The sequence below is a fragment of the Balaenoptera ricei genome, chromosome 8 (genome assembly GCF_028023285.1).
Source record: "Balaenoptera ricei isolate mBalRic1 chromosome 8, mBalRic1.hap2, whole genome shotgun sequence".
NCBI lineage: Eukaryota > Metazoa > Chordata > Mammalia > Artiodactyla > Balaenopteridae > Balaenoptera > Balaenoptera ricei.
Genome location: NC_082646.1, coordinates 22,677,882 through 22,699,095, shown reverse-complemented (window position 1 = coordinate 22,699,095; position 21,214 = coordinate 22,677,882). Strand labels below are relative to the sequence as shown.

The following is a 21,214-nucleotide window of genomic DNA, read 5'->3' as shown; positions in this document are numbered from 1 at the left end:
CACTGTTTGAAAGTGGAGCATTCCTAAGAAAGCTTTTGTAAGCTGAAATGGCGTAAAGCGAAGAAGCAGTTACCTTAGGACACATCTTGCTAGCAGATACAGGAAGCAAGTCAAGATGAAGCGCAGATGCTCACAGGCACAGTTCAAAGCATTGGCGGCCTGAGGCTGAGAAGCTGGGTGCAGTTCTAGGGGGAGGAGCCGGGCGGGGCCGCTCTTGCTGCTGTGGTGCACGCTGCCTGTCGGAGGGCTCGCTGACTCGCTGCAAAACAAATGCTGAACGCTGTTTTCACCTTTTTTTGTTAAAAAAATCCCCTTCAGATTTCTTTTGGTTAGTGAAGACACGTATTGTTTTACAGCTCTTCTGTAAAAGTGAAGTGATATAAAGTGAACTTTCGAGAAGTGGAGGATACCTATGTAGCTGATGGGGTCAGGCAGAATCATCCTGCCAGTTGTTTTCCCTCGGCCATTCCCAAGTACTGAGAGTCATCTTCTCTTCTTCACTGGTGACTGTCATGAATCACCTCTCCAGAGTCGAAAGCAGCAGTGCTTAATTAACTGGTTTGCTAAAGATTGAAATAACTGTCCAGAAGGGAGGGTGAATTTTAGTACCATTTTTTAACCTCTGTCCCTCCCAGACCTGGGAAGCCTGCAAAGGTTGGTAGCTCTCCGGAGGAGTACGGAAACAGGCACCTGGTGACTTTGGCTGCCTCATGCTTGTCTAGCAGAGGTGACATGCATCAGTCAGAAACATTTTGTTATACAACTTCAACTTCTTGTTATTATTATATATTTTATCCTTTAAGAAAAATCCATAAAGACTTTTATTTCAGGTAGTCGATTTATAAAATTCTTTCAGGACTTTATGTATGGCCTGGCTTATGGACCATGGGGAGTGAATGTAAGGCTAAACCACAAGAATCAGGAAATAAACGTTAATTAAGGCTCAAGAAGAATCCATGACCTGAAACGAAAAATAAGTCTTTGAGAGCGGACATGGTAATAATCTAAGGGTGTGCTAAAATAAAGCCTGTTCATAATCTATTATTATGAAGCCATTTTATCATATATTCAAAGCACTTTTATTACATTTCTTTATTGAAAATACATAATCACTGGTCAGAAACTTCTTAGGATCCAAAGAAGCTAAAGACTGTGAACACGTAGACCTCAAGAGGAAGGTGCTGGGAAAGCATAGTTCACAGCGATCGCCCACATGATGTGAAGTCCCACGGTGCTGGGTCTGTGTAAATCAGCTCGAGGAGCTTGTCTGCAGCCTGTGCTGGTGTGGCCACCGTTGAGGGGGAGAGCAGTGGTGGAGAGAAGTAGGATGGTTCCACTGTGACTGTGCTGGGACCACTTCACTGTACTCTTGTGCCTGCTTTCTCCTCTCTCTGCTTTCTCCCATGGATCCCAGAGTACTCTCTTTAGCTGGAGATGAGTCTGTCTCTTGATGTCAGGTTCTTTATCCTTAAGGATTTATTATGATATTAACCAAAAGGGGGAAAATTTGAGAATTATTAATATTACTGACTGGTATTTTCCTGGTAATTCGTTTTTACAGATATTCTAGAGATTGTTTGGCAGACTGTGCATGCTGCACTCTTCCTACTCGTCTGCAGTGTTGTATCTGGCTCCAGGCCACTCTGTTCTCTCCCACTCAGCAGTGCCTGGGCCATCTCACTTCTGCTCTTCTTTATGACTTCTATCCAATAAAAATAGGTTTACAGTTTGTAAATCAAATCTCATGGTATTCTTTTTCTGGCTGGTCCATGAATTCAGCTTATTTGGAAATAAGTCGTTTTTTTTTTAGCTTTCAGGTCACATTGGTGTAATATAAATAGTACATCTTGATTTCTAAACTTTGGAGACGTTTATTAATGGAATCTTCTGTATCCATAGGGTGTGGAATTCTTTGATGAGAAGCTGAATTCTTTATGTATGGCCTGGCTTGTGGACCATGGTAAGTAAATAAGTTAATGGAAGGCCCATGTTTTTGCATATATCCCATTTTGTTCATATATTTCCTTTCTAGAAAGGAATCCTAATCTGACCATATTTTGTTTTACCAGTATGGGGATGAAGACAGGCTTTCATTAAAATCCAGTTAGCTTTTTCTGAGCACAAGTTTGACATTTCTATTTTCTACCAGTTTTTTTCTATCTTAAATTTTATTTTCTTCATTGAAAAATCTCTTTGCCCTATTTCTCACTCATTCTATTACATTATTTTCAGACTGTCTCTTTTATACGTATATTCATTCCTTTCTTATCTCAGGGTCTTCTGCTCGGCCATGCCATCTTCGTGTCTTCAGCCACTGTAGACTGGGTCGGACAGGGATTGGAATCAGAAGAAAGGCCTGGGGGGAGAAATGGCTACTTGTCTTCTTTGAGGTGACATAGAGAAGGAGGCATACAGTGGTGCAATAAAGGTGTCTAGGAGTGGAAGACGTCAGCTGTGGCCTAGGATAGAGAGGTCCCAGATTTCTGGTTGCGTGAAAGGCATGCTTACTTCCTGTACCCTGGCTGCTGCTGCTGCCATGATACTAAGAGAGGGAGAGCTGAGAGCTCAGGGCAGGGTCAGATAGGACAGCATTTAGAAAATAGATTTTTTTTAGTATTTTATCTTTTCTTTGCATTCATAGCATAATTCATTTCAACAGTCACAGAATCTTTTTCCTCTCGTGCCACATACTGTGTTACAAATAAAAGCTGGAACTGCTGCTTATCAAAATATACAAGGCAATTCATGTTTTATATAAAGCCACTTCAGGTTAACTTGTTAGCGGTTGACTTTTTGACCAGGTCTCAGGTCTGGGTATCTCCTCTTGTCTGCTGGGCAGCAATGGGTAGGAGGGGTTCCCTCTGTACCAGTGAGGTCCAGTGCCAGCCCCATGTCTAGACCTGGCAGCTTCGGTGTGGTCTGAGATCTGTTCAGATGAGGGCCCTGAGGACTTACAATGTCCTGTGAGCTTTGGTTCCATATCTTGGTGGATAAGATGGGTATCCTGCTTCAGTTCCACAGCTTCTTATATATACTTTATGTACTGAACGTACCTCTGTGGGTGCTTATGGGTGACTCTTCGGGAGGAGTGGGGATGTTGTGTCTGCTTGTACATGTAGGTGGTTTTGCTGAGGGCATAGTTGGATCATATGGGAGATCATATGGTTAAGGAAGTGAAGAGGAGGGGTGTGAAAAAAATGTGCAGATCTCATAAAGGCGTATATATGTAGATAATTTCATTGTTTTCAGACTAGATTGTGAAGATTTTATTTCTATTTTTCTTGTCCTCTAAAGTTGCCTTTTTATGGCTTAATTTTTTTTCTTCTTAAATGAAACTGAGGTTTGGCAAATCATAGGAAAGGCAGTCTTCTCTTTTTAGAAATAAAGTGTCTATATTATTTCTGATAAATATTTAATGTTAGTGAGTCCCAGAAGATCAGTCCATACTTTCTTTGAAAGTTAGTATTCTAGATGTATTCTGAGGAACTTTTAAAATCCTCCTGTTCCGCGAAGAATTAAATTCCTGACACCTTTTCCTTTTCCACGTAGGATTGTTCTGTCAATGCAGGTTAATTAATACTTCCTCTTTTCTCTGATTTTTGTTTTCCAATTTGGGAGCAACAGAGACCCTTGTATCTTTTTCTGCAGCAGCAAACTTAAGTGGGCATTGCAACTTTGAACCAATGAAATTCTTTGAACCAATGAAATGTCAGCTCTGAAACTGTTCTATACTTAATCACATGGGGTTTTGTTTTCACATTTTAGATAACTGCCATGTAGTGATCAATGATCAATTAAATTTTTGGAAACTTTTTTCTGCTTATTAAACTACTAAAAGGATATTATGAAAGATCCAGAGAACTATAAGGAAGAAAGCATCACTTCTCTTCCCACGGTTGAGTGGATAGTATTGACGAGAGGGAGGAATTTAGAAGAGGAATTTATTTTTTATAGGAGGAAGGGAAAAGTACCAAAGTTAGTGAGCATATAGAGTGTGTTAGAAATTCAGAGGAACGTTGCAAGTCAGCCAGACCTTGAGGGGAGAGGGAAGAAGAGGGAGGGAGAGAGACAAAACAAGCAGAGAGGAGAGGCAGAACCGTGGAATGGTTTGCATTCTTTTCACAGCAAAATTGAGAGAAGCCAAGAGCATAGTAGGCATCTGGCCAAGTAGAGTTGAGTGCAGTTAAGGTCTGGGTCAAGGCCGAGCGCTCTGTCTCTGGTTACTCTGGCAGTGAGATCCCTTCCCTGTGGTAATGGCATTAGGATGAGAAAAATCTCAAGCAAATAAAAAAAACAATGAGAGGAGAAGACACAGATGGGAAGAGGTTGGTGGCGGGGGGATGGTGTGCCCAAGACAAAGAGTGTGAGTGTGAAGGGAGGGAATTTGTGTTAGGGGCAGAACAGTTCACTTGAGCTGCTCCTTAGCGAATGCTTCTAGATATTCCTGGCAGGTTGCTGCTCCCACAGGCTTTGGTCAGGTTGCATGTTGGTAATAAATTATATAGTTCCTTGGCTAAGCTGTCTTGCCTGTTCTCATCAGTGGCATTGCCTAAAAGGATCTATGGACTGGGAAGAGCTGGGTATTTCCTGTCCGAAAGCCTTGTAGAAATCGTCCAGGATCAGAGCTGTGGCTTGGATAGCTATCAAGCCACAGCGGTCAATCACCCAGGAGGGTTGGGCCCATCTGGAGAGAGAAGTAGAATAAGGAGTCAGTGCCCACCGCTCTAGATTTGTTATCCAAGCCCAAATTTTGAGTCGTATCGGACACGTAAAATGAAGCATTGCCACACCAGTCTTTGCTGAGTGCTGTATGTAGCAACTAGTTGTTGAGAAGATCGTAGCTCAGGCCTTTATTATCTAGATTTATGACGTCTTTGCTAAATGACCTCGTAGGGAATTATGAGGTTAAAGCAGGCACATATATTCATAGAAGACATTTGACATGTTGTCTCAACAAACATTTTTAAGGGAAAAAGAGGCAAGTCAGTCTTCAGTGTTTATTTGCTGTTGTACAGATGACAACAGAGGCCTCTAAATAACCTCCTCTCTATCATTCTCTCAGCTGTTCTTGCTGCTGCTGGAATAATCATGCTAAAATACCACATTGGTCATAGGGTCACAACTTTGCTTTAAAAACCCATCGTTGGTTTTCTTACAAAGTCTAAATTTAGCTTTCATGATGCTCTGTGTTCTGGCTCCACCCTAACTGTTCAACCTTACAGTCTCCAGATTCCAGTTTTTTCCCTTGTGCACTGGGTAAATTTTTTTGGCCTTTCCAGGAATTCCTCCCCTCTTCTCTCCATTTACACAAATCCTCCCTAATCTTTAAGGCCCAGTGCAAGGCCTCTCTTTCCCGAAGCCTTCCCAGATCTCCCTGTTCTCTGTCCTCTCAACTCCTACAGCCCTCAGGGTCTTTAGTGTACAATTTCATGCTTCATTATAATCAGTCTTAGATCACATGACTTCTTGGAATGCATTAGCTTTCATTTTTCTGCTAAAGTGTGATCTTTGAGGGCAGTATCTTATGCATTCTTTCTGTAACACATAGCACATAGTTGGCACTCATATTTGCTAATTAGTTAACGATGTGTATAATGAGCTCCTTACCTCCCTTTTCCTTGGACATTCTATACATTTTGAAACTGTAATAAGACCAAACCGGCACGCTAGGAGTCATGGCTGAGCACGCTTGCCATTGCAGTCTCACTAACTTGGAGTGTTTACTGAGTTTTATTTTTGGTCCACCTTTGATGATGATGTAAGTAGAAGTAAACTAGGTTATGCTCATGATGTGAGCAGCACGACAGTATGTTCTTCACGTCTTCTGCAGTGTATGCCATCCGTGAAGCTGCCACCAACAACCTCATGAAACTAGTTCAGAAGTTTGGTAAAGAGTGGGCCCAAAATACCATCGTTCCCAAAGTGTTAGTAATGGCAAATGATCCTAATTACCTGCACAGAATGACCACTCTATTCTGCATTAATGTAAGTACTACATAGCTGTTACTGCTAAGCTCAGATGTTAAACCAGTTGTTCAGTACTGTATTATGAATTCTGAATATGTTGCCTTCTATTTGGACTATATTTCTTATACTGATTAATTTGGACAGTTAGGAGATGAGAGAAAAATGTCAACTTTTCAATTTGTGTTAAAATCTGTAGTCAAGTCAGTTGTGAATTCTGGTCTAATTCTGGGATTCTTTGCTACCTTGTATCCTTCATTCACACACTCACACTAGAAACATTTTCCTGTTGGCCAGTTACTTTCTTATTAAATATTGTCTCTTTAGATTTGGGGATATTTAGAAAAATAAAAGTGTTTTTAATGTGCTGTCTTATTTCTTTTTCTAGGCACTGTCTGAAGCCTGTGGTCAGGAAATAACCACTAAGCAGATGCTGCCTGTTGTATTGAAAATGGCAAGAGACCAAGTAGCAAACGTCCGATTCAATGTGGCCAAATCGCTACAGAAAATTGGACCAATTCTAGATACTGAGTAAGATTTTAGTATTATTCTTTTTTTAAATACTTTTAAAATTTCACCCCATATAGGCAGAAATAGCTAAAATTAAATTCGGTGATTTTCACTTCACCTAGGATGTGGGATTGGTTAAAGAAAATAAGAAAGTAATTTAACAACCAGTTTTGAGTGTGTCTACTCTGACTTTAATATTTAAGCTGTGTACATATGTAGATCATTGTTCGAAGCTAATTCTGCAGAGAACCTGAGAAATTACTTAATACTTGTCAAGTTTATATTATAGGTGTTCTAAGATTTTTTTTTTTTTATTTTAAACTTTAAAAATTACCATAGAGCAAACATATATATACACACACACACCATAAAGCATTTCTCTGGCTCAGAAGACTGCCTCTCACAGATGATACCGTTGCATTTTAGTGCTTTGCAGGAGGAAGTTAAGCCGGTGCTACAGAAGCTAGGCCAAGATGAAGACGTGGACGTCAAGTACTTTGCGCAGGAAGCTATAAGTGGTATGTCTGTTTCCTGCCTTCCAGCTTTTGCTTCGGCTAACGGGGTATGAGTGGTGTTAAGTGGGCCAGGCGATGAGCATCTGGACCTGGGAGGTGGTAAGCTCCTGGAATGCGCGTCTTCTCTTTGGGTAGAACCTTCTTGGCCCACCACTGAGCTGGCCATTTTCCCAATTCCATGTCTAGGGCTGGGTAGGGATATGCTTCTTACTGGTAAGAACAGTTTTTTGTTTGGATTTTAATTAGTTTTTAAAGTTTAACTTTTGATTAGCCTGACAGAGTAAAGAAACTGACCACAGTGAGAAGCTCACACATAGTCTTATGCTTTTGGATCATTTTTGTTGTGCTTAATGTTCGCATAGATAGTTCATGAACTTTCTGTACCACTAACTTGATTTTGTTTGGAATTTTCTAGTGCTTGCCTTGGCATAACGAGGAACAGGAGGGGAAAGACTTTACTAAATTCTTATCACAGATTTCTGGTCCATGTGTTCTTGAACTGGGTGGAGAGAAAAAATGGAAAACCTTCAAGACCTCATCTGAGCAAATGACAACAACTAACAAGAAATCAAATTTCAGTGACTCGATTCTTTCTAAAGATTGTTTTTTACTTGTCTTCCTTGTTGGGATAATTATATTTTAACTTTTCTTATTGTTTGTGACCAATTCCTGACACCTGCACAGTCATTTCTTGGCTGTCTCCTATTGATTTATTTAGCACCATCTGATCTCCTGCATCCTCATTGTTTAATCAGGCCCCGGCCACTTAATATTCCACCAAGCCTGGACAGGTTTGGACCCAGATGTGGAACAGAGTGATTCTTTTGATGTTTATATGTATCTGTGTGTCTCCATCGTTCCAAAGTTAAATATACATGGTTTAGAATAACTTATTTGATAAGCACTCCACTTGGGAGACACATTGAGATTTAACTGTAGTGAGAGCCATATTTTCCTGGATAATGATGGTCTGCCTCAGTGTCTCTCCTGAAAGGGGAATGTGGAAGCTCAGGGTTCATGTATTGGTTGTTTTGGTTTTTCTTTGCTCGATTTTGACTGTAATCATGACATTCAGAAACCTGAAGTGCAGATGCATCTTGCTGCTAATGTGTCATGTTGAAACCGAACTCATTTTCCACAGCTCCCCACTGTGACTGCATTCAAAAATACTCTTCTTTCTCCCCGCTGAGAAACTTAAAATTTAGTGCCTCCTAATAAGCAGTGGTTCTACGGTTTGACTGTAAGATTGCAGTTGTATTTCTAATGAGTAAAGGAACCACTGGTGTAATCCACTGTGAGGATTTCCTGCTCTTTACCTGGTTCTCCTTCCGGCTGTGTGAGCATTCGGTCCTTGCTACATTGTACAGTAGTAGCTTTCCAAACTGAAGTTTCATTACTAATTTTTTGGTGTAGGTGATGCTGGAATCTTATCATTTGAAATGTTTGTTTTTCTGCTTTTACAGTAAAACCTCATTAGTTTCTCCTGGAATTGAGAAGATAATGAGTTAAGCTGAAGGGTTTGCTGAAGCAAATTAATAGTACGTGAGGAAGCCTGTTGGGTCTGAACTACTTAAACAATTTTAACGCTCCTTAAAAAGCACCCTTTTACCACTTGATATGCTAGTTACTAATCACTCTTCTCAATTATATTAAAATGCCTTCCGTGAGGATCTTTATGAGGCCACACCTTTATTTAGATGCATTCAATTTACTCTTTATCTCTGATATATATACATATGTATTTAATGGATAATTTAAATATTTTTTCTTTAAAATTTATGAACATTTTTCACCTAGTCAAACTCAGTGTGTCCCTAATGCATTTTTAATTAATGAGGTTTTATTGTAGCTTATTTTTCTCTCAGCGCATCTCACTATGTAGTTTGCTTGTTTCCATTTTGGTTTTCAGACTGTTTCTTTCATTCACAGTCTCTTAAACCCAGCGAGCCCTGTGCTGTTTTGTGAAGGTCCAAAGACTCCTAGAAAACTTTGTACGTTAAACCATTTCATAAAACCAAGTTTGACCAGATACTTGCAAGTTTGTCTTACCTTAGAAAAACAGAACATTTAAAATCAGAATTACCTGCCTGCATTTAAAACTGCCAAGCTAGTTTATAGTATGTTTCTATTTTATTACTTTTGGGCTAAGGGTTAAATACTTTGCTAGGCAATAATCTTTTCTACATTCTCATTTTAATATCTTAAACTACTATGCTGTAAACAATTTTAGTTTCATGGTTCTTTTTGGTTTTTTATTATCTGCAGGTTTTGTTTGTCTTCATTGAATTTCATATTTGAGAGACTGTTGTCTTGATTGAAACAAATTTGCACAACCATTGCTTTCCTCTGGTTGGAAATGCCATTGGTTTTGGGATAGACTTTTAAATGGCCTAGTGGACCCCCTGGGGAGCTCTGTGCATTGACCTCTACCCTAAAACTGTGGTAAAGGGTAGACAGCAAGCCCTTGCTTTCTCAGGCTGGGTCAGGGAGCTCAGCAGGGCCCTGTCTTTTTGGGTGACCCCAAAGGGACTTCATTGTTTCTTTCTGACTTAAACAATAGGGAATCCCTTTTGTTACTCCTCAGAAGAATTGTTCTTTGGCTCATAACTTTGTCATCTTCTCCATGGATTAGTTTTCTTGTCTTGATTTCACTGGAATGTAAGCTCCAGGAGCTCTGTAAGGGCTGGGATTTTTGTCTCTTTTGTCCTCTGCTGTATTTGTAGCACCAGCACCTAGGTCAGTGTCTGGTGTACATAGTAGGTGCTCAATAAAAATATGTTCAGTTAATTTCTAAAACCTGTGCTCTGGTGTGTTTTGTGTGTGGAACAAGTCATGCAAGGTACCCGAGTGCTTCTCATTACCCTGTTGACACAAGGAAGGAATTTCACTGCTTTTAAGAAACAAGCTTTTTGTGGCCCTTCTCCAGTCCCCGTTCCACTTGGATTGTACAATGCCTGGACTAAGCACTGCCATACTTATCCATCCTAGGCAGTTTACAGCAGTTGTCCGATTGACTAGGAAAGTGAAGCAGAGACATATATACAACATATGTCAATGAGAGTCTCATCAGTAGTGGAATTCACCTTAGTGTTTCTTTCTACAATATTTATGGGGTTTAGCCCTCACAGGCTTAAGAGACCAGATCTTTTTTGTCTGTCTGTGCTGCCATGAAGATAGGAACCCGAAGTGCATTCTGTTTCATAAGAAGAAACAGGTTAACGTATGGTTTCTAACGAGACTTTGTTGAAATAATAGCCCTCAGCTCACAGAAATATCACAGCTTGGCCACTGTGATCCTAGGCCCTGGGGGTCTTTGCTGGACAGCTTGTCTTGCCTCAACAGAGACAGCAGCCTGACCTTTGAGCTGTCTTATCCAAGCATCCAAGATACTTGCATGGACCTCCAGGGGAATCAGATGTGTCATTCCTGACCCAATGGTTAGGCTGTGGTAATGCTGGCTTGTTGCAATTTTATTAATCGCTGTGTTGTTATGGAGTTAAAAATCTTTCCTGTAGACATCACATTGGTCCCAACCCCCCGGGGATGGCAGGGCAGGGTGGCCAAACAAGTTGGGTGCTTGTTTCTTGCCTTTCACTTAAATTCCTCTGACACTTTTTTTTTTTTCCTCCTGGCATTCTTGTCTTAAAGCCTCCTTTCTGCACTGCCCGGATATAAACTGCGGAGGGAGAAAGAGCTGTCACCTTGTTCTCCTCGGTTTAACAATGAAGCGATTGTGGTCTGATGTTATGTAATTGTTTCTCTCTGATTCTCTCATATTCCTGTTCCCATCCAGTTCCTTGCTCCTCTTTCCTGTTCACTCACATGTCTCCAGTCTTTTTTTTTGTACCTAGAATAGTCTCACTATTCCCCGTTTGCCTCCACGAGCCTGCTGTTTCCAGGAAATTATATAATGTTCAGTTGAGATGGAAATCTGGAGGATGAAGAGAGTTTAATTACTCATTGGGTAGAGAAGCCAAGTCATTTCTTTATTCAGAGTTGTTGTCTTAAACTGATGTCGTCAGTTCTGAAAGGAGTCAGGTCTTTTCTGTCTGGCTGGGGCTCTGTAGGCTGTCAGTGACCCAGACCTGGGGGAGCACCCAGCTGGTACCAGCGGCCCTGTGGGGTAGCACTTTGCATGGCTCTCGAGGAAAAGGCACCTTCAGTCAGGTCCGGGGGTGAACCAGCTCTCTCTGCACAGAGACCCATGTGCTTCCCCATTGCAGGGCTGGAACCCCTGAGGCATCGCAGGTGGGCTTAGGGGGACGTGGCCTGGTTGGGACGGTGACAGTCTGCTGTCTGTATGTCTAGTGGTGGCCCAAAGGCTGAGGAAGCTAGATTTTCCTGTGAAGGACAGTGAAGAGCCCAGCGCCCCTGGGGCTGACAAGAACCACTTCCTGAGACCCAGAGGGCCTGGAGAGGACACTGGGAAGGTAAGTGCTGCAGACACTCCTGGCCTGAGTCCTTCCTTGGTTTTTTGGGCTGAGGTGTGGGCGGAGGGCAGCCAGCGAGGCAGGGCACCCAGATCTTTACCTCGCTCCCTGAGGGGACGGTCACGTTTTTAGGGCCACGGGAGTGTATTTGTAAAGCCTGTTGCCCTGTTTCTTGTCCCTCCTTCTGGGAGTGCTTTCTGAGGGGTGGGGTGGGCTTGCCAGCGCTCTGTCACTCATGTGGCTCTGCCCCCATGCAGAGGACAGAGGAGGTTTGCTGAAGAGTTGCTATTCCCACTCACCTCACAGAGTAGACAGTTCTCATTTGCTACAATTCCTCTCAGGTGGTCACTTCCATTCAAGGAAAAAACCACTTCTGTCAATTTTACTGGGTAAGAGTCCGAATGTTTTACAAGCCCCACTTGACGCCCCTCTGGAGGAGGTATGCCAAAGTTCAAGTTCAGCAAAGTTGGTGCGGGCCACTGCCCTGGGGCTGTTTGTTAGGAGGGTGATTTATGACCTACAGATACGTTCAGAAGCGCAGCACAGAGGGTCTGGCTGCCGTGTGCTGATGTCAGGCTGCACTTAGTTTATTTGGAAGATGCTGGTATTTTCGGACCCACGCCAGTGGGTTTGCTTGGTGAAGCTTCTAACATCAAAAAGTTTGTCTTATAAATCTTTATGGCTTTTCCCTCATTTTCTGTGAACGGGGGCCATGCGAACCTTGTGCTATTGTCCAGGCCCTGAACTGCAGTCTTTCATCTTAGAACGTGCTCCCCTTCCGGCCGCGCCGTGCACGGTTCTCGCCGGGCCGGCAGCTCCCGGCTGTTCCCGCGGCGGCGGCCCCGCGGGAGGAAGTGCCGGCGTGGCTGTGCTGCTCGCAGCCTCGGCAGCCCTGGGCCCTTTCGTCCTTACCTGTTTCACTGAACGTGGCCTCACAGAAGACACCGTGGCCGAAAGAGTGGGCATAATAGTCACAAATTTTTAGACCTAAGCCACAGACTTCCTTGGGAAGAAAGGAGCTATGTTTTCCTACACACTCAGGGTCAACTGGCCATGCCATTAAATGCACGGTTTGCCTTTGATCTGCAAGTGGAATAGTTGAGGCGACCCCTCTGTGGCAGACTTGCCAGGTCTGTAGGCGGCCCCTGATGGCCACAAGCTGGGGAAACAGTATTAGCTGCTGTTCCTCGAGCCTCGAGCCTCGGTAGCTGTGCAGGCATCTTGTCAGGCACCTGGCAAAAATCTCACTGAATCCTCGCAGCAGTGTGGTAGGTGCTGGCAGCTCTGTTTCTCAGCTGGTCGAGAAACTTCCCCCCAACCCTGTCGTGTCTACTTGGGCGTCTTTTCTAGCAACGGAGGCAAGGCACTGCTAAGCCTCTGAGGCTGCAGATCACTTAACCCAGAAAAATCCCCTGCCCCGTGACTCAGGGAGCCTCCCCCGCGTTTGTTTCACTTAAGGAAAAGGACTCCAGGGTGAGATGGAAAGGGAGTTGGCTGTTGCCAGGCAGAGCCCTGCGTGTCAGGGGCCAGCAGCCAAGTGAGTGATCCAGGAAGTCATCCAACTGCAAACCAGAAATTGTTCTTAACCCCTCACTCACTCACTGTCTGTGGCCCATAGCAAATTCGCCCGTCTGCCCCGACGGGGTCAGAGGGTCCCGAGAGCCCTGGGAACTGCCTCCAATGTCCACTGGCCTCTGGGCCCCGCGGGAGCCGTTCGACCTCCCAGGGCTCTGGCCTGCCCCTTGGTCCAAGAGGGAATGACCCCACGGGGTGAGAGCCAGTTCCTTTGGCGAAGGGTGTCTACTTGGCTCCTCCCAGACTGGCCCTTGGTGTCTGCGGAGCAGCCTGTGCTCTGGATGTCGCCTGCGGCCCCCGCCTCGTGCAGGGGAGCATCGCGGCTGCCTCGCGCGCCCTGCCCACCCCGGGTCAGCTCGGCAGCTCCTTCCTGGCGGCGGACGGTGGTCTTCCCTCCTAGCCGGGCGGGACTGCCCTCCTGGACGGTCCGAGGGCTGCTCTCTGACGACGGGGCTGCTGACGGGCCTCTGTCAGGCGAGGGTTAACAGAGGATTTGTTTATTGAATCACGAAGTAGCTGTCACATGATTTTAATCAAAACACCATTTCCCTGACAACAGTGATGTCAGTCTTGTTATTGCAGGAAGGAGCAGCTGCGAGGGACAGTCAGGCTGCAGGCCGAGCCCGGGTTCGGAGGCTCAAATCGAGGGACGCATCATAAATAATGCTTGCAGGCACCGACGTGCCACATCTGCCCTCCTCTTCCTCTTCTCTCTGTCCTGACGGCCTGTCCCGCACAGACACTGGCCGGAGCCCGGCCCCCGTGCCCCCCAGTCTCCACTGAGATTGCACCTTCTGCGCTCCTTCTACCCTTGGTTCTACTTCTGGTTTTTCCAGTTTTCCTTATTTTCCCCAAACTCAGTCATTTGGGCCCCTAGGATCTCTGGCCTCTGACTTCTGGCACCTGGCTCTCCTCTGTGTTCTAAACCAGCACCTACTGGTGAACCAGCAGACCTGCCAGCCCGAGGTGGGGGACTGTCCAGCAGCTCAGGAGTCTCGGCTCCCTTCGGAGCCAGCTTCCTGGGGGCGGAGGGGCTGCTGTCCTGTCCTTTCTCTCCTGAGGGCAGGTCAGGGGAGCATAGGGCTGCCTGAGGGTCTCCAGGGCAGTTCTAAGGAGCTTGGCTGTGGGCGCCTAAAGGCTAAGAGCTCCTTAAGGAAGGGCCAACCTCAGGGTTGCAGGATTAGTTCTCTTAAGCCCAGAAAGACTACAGGAGGCCTGCGTCCAATCCAGCTGAGGACTGATCACAAGGATCAGTGCCGGGGAGGTCGGCGCGGAGCGCTCCCGGGGCCAGTGGAGCAGTGTCCGCACGCCCTGCCTTCTCTTGGCGCCTTCTCCTCTCTGGGCGCTGGGGACCAAGCAGCTGTCTCTGCAGAGAAAGATACCCAGGCCCTCCAGCCCTTCTCTCTCCAGGAGCTTGGCCTTAGAATTTGGGCGATGGATGAAAAAGGCCTCCTAGGTGGGACATGGATTCTCATGGATGTTCCTTCATCTGTGGTACCCATGGCTGGTGCTGCCCAGAACTCATCATTGAAAACGAAGAGATCCTGGGCAAAGTTCTTGGTTCTTAACCTGGAGCAGGTGCTCAGAATAGGGCAGCCACCCTTAAGTCTGTGACGGGATGTTGTAGGCACCAAGCAACCATTTTCTGTGTCCAGTGTTGGGATGCTCAAGAGTTAAATGAGAAGACAGGGAGAGGTGCGATACTGTGACAAGCCATTAAAGGGAGGTGGGGGTCTTCTGAGTGCTTTCTTGTTGGAGGCCGTGCTGGGCCAGGCTGCGTCCGAACCTTGCAGTAAAGCTGTGGTTAACTCAGCTAGTCTACGTTCCCAAGTTACCGCTGGGATAACGGGCCTTTGCAATGATTTGCCCAGGTTAGCGGCAGGGCTGGGAGTGGTGCCAGGGGCCGAGGACTCAGCCAGAGGTTCCCTGCTGCCTCCCGGGCTGTCCCTGGCAGAGAATGGGTAGGCTCCACCCTACCTGGAGGGCCTTTCTGGCCAGAGTGGCTGCTCCAGGGGGTGGGCCGGGGAAGCTAAGCTCTGTTCTCCCAAACCTGCTCCTGGCCAGGCCCTCCTTGCCCAGCCCTTTCGTCCCCGGGGCCTGCTCCAACTGCCTACCTGCCCTTTGGCCCTCTCTCGGCTGGCACAGGGACCCTGCTAAACATCTGGGCTTCTCTAGTGACCAGAGGGCAGTTCTAGTGGGCCCCAGGCTGGAGGCGTTTCGGCTGGGAACTCGCTGGGAACTCGGGGTCCCGCAGCGTGGCGCACTCCTAGGAAAGGCCTTGGCCTTTCCCGCAGTTCATTTGTGTTCCACCCCCCAGCTCTGTGGGTGGCCCTGGCGTGGTGGTGACGCACTCACTCCTGAGGGTCAGGGTCCCCAGTCAGGCCCCCTTTTGGTATCTCAGGCCCCATTCAGGGAGTGAAGAGAGAGATGGAGTCAGAAGCTCTCAAAGCCTGCCTGACAGGGAGAGCGACGGCTTCTCCCTCCGAGAGGCCAGATCCCCGATACCTCTGTCTTCTGGGCCCAGATTTTCTGAGCTCTCTGCCCAGCCAGCTCTTGGGGGCTCAGCTGCAGGGGAAGTCCACCGCCCACGGGCAGTGTCCTCTCCCCCCACATCCGGGTTCCTCACCTGGTGGCTCAGCCCTGCAGCTGCTTCACCTGGGCTTCACACCAGCTCTGAGTCAATGCGCTTGGGAAAGTCCCTTAGAAATTTATACAAAGGCAGCTATCAATGCTCCCTAGGGGTATTTGCAGCTATGGGTCCGGAGGAATTCAGCTGCACCAGCGGACTGGGACATCTATAGCAGGAAGGCTCCTTAGTCGAGTGGCTGGAGGCACAGAGCAAGCTCCGCACTCGGCCTGACCTGGCTTCTGGGTTTGGCCTCAGTGATTTGCCAGTGATGGCTAGTGTCTGAGGTGAGTGTCCAACCCCTTCACTTCAGTCAAGGCCCACATCTGTCTCCCAAGGGGACACTGTAAAGTATGAGCCATGGGCAATATTCCATCCCTCCAGAGCTCCTCCACCTTGTCATTTCTTTTGTTTTTTAAAATTTAAAGAATTTTTATTGGCGTATAGTTGATTTACAATGTTGTGTTAGTTTCAGGTGTACTGCCTTATCATTTATTTGAAGTGACATCACTGGGGCCAAAATGAGAAGGGCAGAGCGGCTGTACCCTGTGCAGGTGACATTTATTTTGTAGCTATGTGGCACCCAGGATTTAGTGCACAAAGCCCAGAACTTCCTCCCATGGTGCCCTGGGGCTGCAGGCAGAGCAGGGGCCTCTCTCCCTACCCGGATCCACCCAGGGAGGGATGGGAGCGCTCAGCAGGGAGGCCCTACCAGAACGGTAACTCTGAAGCGCGAGGGGTTGCAGACCGAGTTGCCTGTGCTCTGAGTCAGGGGTTAGAAATCCCTCTAACCCCGTGAATGGGCCTTAGGGGGTCCAGGAACCAACTCCTCCCCTGAAATGATCTGTCTAAAGTTGTATGTCTGTGTACGTATGTTTCCTAGGAAGAGGATCCAAAGCTTTCATCAGCATGTCGAAGGGATCTGTGAAACCTCAACTTAAGAACTAGTGGGGTGGAAAGGAGCAGACGTCCAACAACAGAACCTTGGGTGGGGCCCTGACTGGTGGCGATGGAGGTGGGCTCTGGTGACTGCAGACACGGCATCCCCTTGGAGGTGTGGGCACAGCTGACAAGCTCTAGACCCCAGCCCAGCTGGGCAGAGGCCCTGGATCTGGAGCTCAGGTCGCCCTTGAGCCTTTGGCTCACGAAGGCCACAGACCGAAAGATGTTCTGCACAACGTGAAGGTCAAGGGCTTGACTGGCGGCTAAAGTTCTGGCCAGTCTCCGCAGGCAGGTCTGTGATTTTTGCCTGTCCCCTGGACATGGGGGTTTGCTTTTGGCAACACAAAATCCAAATGATGGAGAAACTTGGTGGGAAAGGGGAAAGTTCGTAAAACTTCGTTACTGAAATAATAGTGTTTTCCTTTAAAAAAAGGAAAAAGCAATTGAAACGCAGTGTTACTGAATTCTCGGTTGCAAACAGAGACGACAGCCGTTCGGGGCAGGACTGAGCGCCTGAGGCAAGCGGTGCGAGGCAGCAGGGCAAGTCGGTGGGGAGGGCTCCGCGCTCTTCCCGCCCTTGGCCGTCTCCCCCAGGCCTTCCACTCCCACCAGGGCCCGTGGATGATCCCTCAGTTTGGACGCTGTCTCAGCTCTACAGCACGGACTCAACTGGAATGGTCTGAGTGAAACCAAAGCCTAAACTTGCTGCCAGAAAGTAGGATTTTTTTTTTTTTTTTTTTTTGGCCGCACCACTCGGCCTGCGGGATCTTAGTTCCCCGACCAAGGATGGAAACTGTGCCCCCTGCAGTGGAGGCGTGGAGTCTTAAGCACTGGACCGCCAGGGAAGTCCCCAGAAAGTAGGACTTCATAGTGCCCTTTCACTCAGGGTCTGGCACTAAAACAAGTCTCGAATGTATGAGAGTGCCCCAAATGCCTCCGCAAACGGATTCTCCAGCACCCGAGGGCACTGAGCTGGGTCCTGCCTCTCGGAGGGGGACCACAGTGCGTGCACGTGTGTGCGTGTGTGCGCGCGCGCGCAGCGTTGAAACCTTTCGCACAGAAGATGTGCCATCGTAAGTGCCAGTGTCTGGCTGGGCCCCCATTCCCTCCCTTTGCCCTGCAGCTTGTCATAGGTGAGCCCGAGGCGCCCGCCTCCCCTCCTGCTGCTTCAGAGGCCCTTGCCCGGCTCCGTCTCTGAAAGTCCAGGAGCCCCAGGCAGCCCGGGCCTTGTCCGTGTGCAGAGTGCGGTTAGCAGCGCTTCCGTCAGCGTTCTCAGCAGCTACCGGGTACTCCGGCGATTTCAGAGCAAGGTATTATTTACCCTGCTGACGTCAATGAGAACATATTATCCACTGTCCTTTTCTGCAGCCTGAAATGAGCACCAGAGCTCAGGGAACACAGCCACCTTCCATACTTTTCAAAATTCCACCCGAGGCCTGATGGGGGAAAGGCCCTATCTCATCCACCTGACAGTCATATCACCCAGGCTCTTAGAAAACAAGTTGTTTTTATTTTGATTAATTCAAGAGGGTTGGAAACGTAAAAACAGTACATTTTCCTTGCAGAAAAGTACCCCATTTAAATTACGTTTGATACAAAGATCATTTATTAAACTGCATTTTAAGCAATTTTCTAACATTGAGTGACAGGTTACATTTTGATTTTTTTCACATTGGAGCTATTATGATTTGCACTCAAAATACCAAAGCTATTGAACTCACCATTTTCTTAGTAATTAAAAAAAAAAAAGCACACAGAAAAAAAAATTACAATTAGATTAATTTAATCAAAAGTAACTCTTTCACAAACCAAACATCCAGCAAAGACCACCCTCCTCCCTTCAGAAATAAGCAAATAATCTTGCCCTTTCTACAAAGTGCAAATATCTCTGTATCAATTTTACTTCCTAAATTGCAATCCCCAAAGAGAAGCAAACCTCCTTTTCTCTCGGGTTCTTTTTCCTTCAGAGATTTTGGTGGAGGCAGATTTCTTTCGCCATCAGTAGTGGGACAGTATCACCACGTGTATTTCCTTGATTGAGCAAATCTTGAACAGATAGGCATCACACAGCCAGTGGCAAGTCCCTGTTATCTGTATTTGCTAATATAACATTATTCCAATCTGGGGTCATATTTTTCCAGGATGTTATTTTGTACTTCTATTTTTAAAGCTCCTCCCTAACCCACCCACTTTGCCTCTGAAGACAAAAGTATTCAAAGTATGTTATTTTTTTAACCCTAAAAGTGCTTGATCAGCACTTCTACTTGATGGGCCTTAACTGTAAAGATACTTTATCCCCCTCCTCAGGACTGGGCTGAGCTCCTGATTCTTCTCTGAGCAGCACCCTTTCTTGGGGTTGAGTCTGTTGGTCTGCGATGGTGGGCCGAAGCAGTGCAATTTGGCCCCTTGGCAATCAAGAAAGGGTGTGTCCCGTCATATACTTTTGCAGGGAGTTAGTTACTATATTGTGTGAGGTGGAGAAATGAGACATCTGTGATGTGAACCTGAACTTCTGTAGTTAATTGGACACTGGAAAGATGGTGATCTGCGGGGTCTGTGTCTCCCTTGGCCTTGTTCATGCAGGGCCACCTGGACGACTACAGCTGTTACCTGGAGGGCAACTCTTCCCCCAGAGCCAGGCGGCTGTCAAGTGGGAGTAAGGTTTCGGGGACAATGTCACATTCACCCAGTGCTTAACCGAGGTGGGGGCTTTGTTTATACAGCTGTTTGCTCATGAGAAGAGTCAGCTGCTACCCAGGAGGGAAGAGCGTGGAGTGAGAAGCCAGAACACCCAGAAGCCCGTCCCGCCTCCGCCACTCACGGGCTCTGTGGCTTGGACAAGTCACAAAGCCTTCCCAGAGCTCTGGTTTCCTCAGCCGTAAAACATGAGGACTATCCGCTCAACTAACAACTTCATAGTATTGTTGTGAGCGTTAGAAAAGATTACTCGTGAAAGTGCTTGGTAAATTAATGTACAGACAGAAGCTACTGCTCCTTTTGGACAGACAAGCTGAGTGCTTGGGCAGGAACCATCAAACCTATCATCACTGGCTGTGGGCTGTGCTGCTGCCTATGTCTCAATCTCTACAACAGTAGGTGCCCCATTCTGCCAAATGTGTTGAAATCTGCCCAGATGTGGACAAGATGGTGGTATAACTAGGGCGGCTGTGAGTCTTCTGGAATCAGCCAGGCTACCTTCACGGGGAAAAATGGTGAAACAAAGATGTGAGGGGCACTGTGAGACCAGGGACTCGGGGTGCAAGAGGGGCTGTGGAAGGCCAGCCTGAGGTCATCTCGTGCCTTCCAGGGGCTGCAGGCTGACAGACACAAAGAGCTCTATAATTAGTCTCTTCCCTGGGACCACACGCCAGGGAGGACCAAACCAGCGAACCTGTCAGAAGGGATACGTACATTTGTTATCATTTGTTTTGTCCAGTTTAGAAAGAGAGGCAGATGATACTGCGCTTGTCTTCCACACATCACTATGAAGATAAGTTCTGGAAAAATTTCCAGAAGCAACAAAACGATCAAAGATCCCTGCCTATACAATGACTCCAACTTACTACCTGTTCTCCAGTTTTTACCTTTGATGTCTAGGCACAAAGAGACTGAGCGGCTCGGTGGCTTCCGAGAAGGCAGTTGAGGCAGTCCAGCTTAGGGGTACACATGCAGCCAAGGTGAGACCCGGCACAGGGGTTCTGCAACTGTTCACTGGGACCAGTGTCATCCAATGACCCTACGAATTGTCTCAAAGGAGGACGAATGTGAAAACTTATCTAGAGTGAGATTTTCCTTAAGCCAACAGGGAGCTTAAGTGTAACTGCTGATACAGGCTTTTAAATGTAATCCAGGGCTAGAAATTCTGACCCCAACGCAGAAGCCAGTATTTACTTGGGGCCTGACTGCAGCTGGGAGGACCCGGCAAAGGAAACCATTCATTTCCTCAGGTCCACGTGTGTGCACCGCCCGCACCTGAGCAGGGGCTGCTCTGACCACCGTGCACCTGGACCCCCGAGCAGCCAGAGTGGGGGCTGCAGCTTTTCACCTTTCTTTAGTTTCTCATTGGCCAGCCAGTCACTCTTGGGCTGTGAACACACCCTTCTTCCTGACTCTAACACTTAGGCAGAACTCATTTCTCTGAGAACCCCCCTTTCAGGCAGAGAGGAAGAGGCCAGCGCCACCACGAGTCCCTTCTGCAGAGGCCTTTCGTCGGCTGGGGGGCGACACTCACACGAGGCGGTCCCCTCCCTCCCCATAAGGGCACAGGCCCCCCATTACTCTGGGGTGAGGGCTGCCTTTAGTCCCGATCACGGGCTCCTGCCTGTCACGCCGGACTGACTCAGGACACAGCTTCAACACTCTGAGGAAGAAAGGGACTCTGACTTTCTCTTTCCTTGGAGGCAAAGTTTGATGCAGAAAGGCAGGAGTCCTTTAGTTCCACCTCCTAGTCCTCCTTGGTGGGCCCCAGGTGTTTCCCCGTACGTGGAGGTTGGAGGGTCCTCCTCTGTGTTCCCCGGGCAGCAGGAGAGCGGGGCAGGGCTGGGCGGGGCCGGCCCGGGCGGGGCAGCAGGAGGGCGGGGCCGGCCCGGGCGGGGCAGCAGGAGGGCGGGGCCGGCCCGGGCGGGGCAGCAGGAGGGCGGGGCCGGCCCGGG

At 47.3% G+C, this 21,214-nt stretch overlaps 1 protein-coding gene across 3 annotated transcripts in view; it reads left to right on the top strand.

Annotated features, from left to right (window-relative positions):
* PPP2R1B (protein phosphatase 2 scaffold subunit Abeta) overlaps positions 1–21,214 on the top strand; it is a 35,957-nt gene that overhangs the window by 14,360 nt on the left and 383 nt on the right. For 2 of the 3 annotated variants that reach the window (XM_059930418.1, XM_059930417.1), the window contains 5 exons: positions 1,900–1,960; positions 5,831–5,985; positions 6,353–6,495; positions 6,901–6,992; positions 7,405–9,785. In XM_059930418.1, the coding sequence (XP_059786401.1) occupies positions 1,900–1,960; positions 5,831–5,985; positions 6,353–6,495; positions 6,901–6,992; positions 7,405–7,421 (468 nt within the window). In that variant the 3' untranslated portion in view covers positions 7,422–9,785. Of the gene's footprint in view, positions 1–1,899; positions 1,961–5,830; positions 5,986–6,352; positions 6,496–6,900; positions 6,993–7,404; positions 9,786–11,297; positions 11,420–21,214 lie in introns of those variants that run through there. The other variant, XM_059930419.1, reaches the window with a different exon arrangement.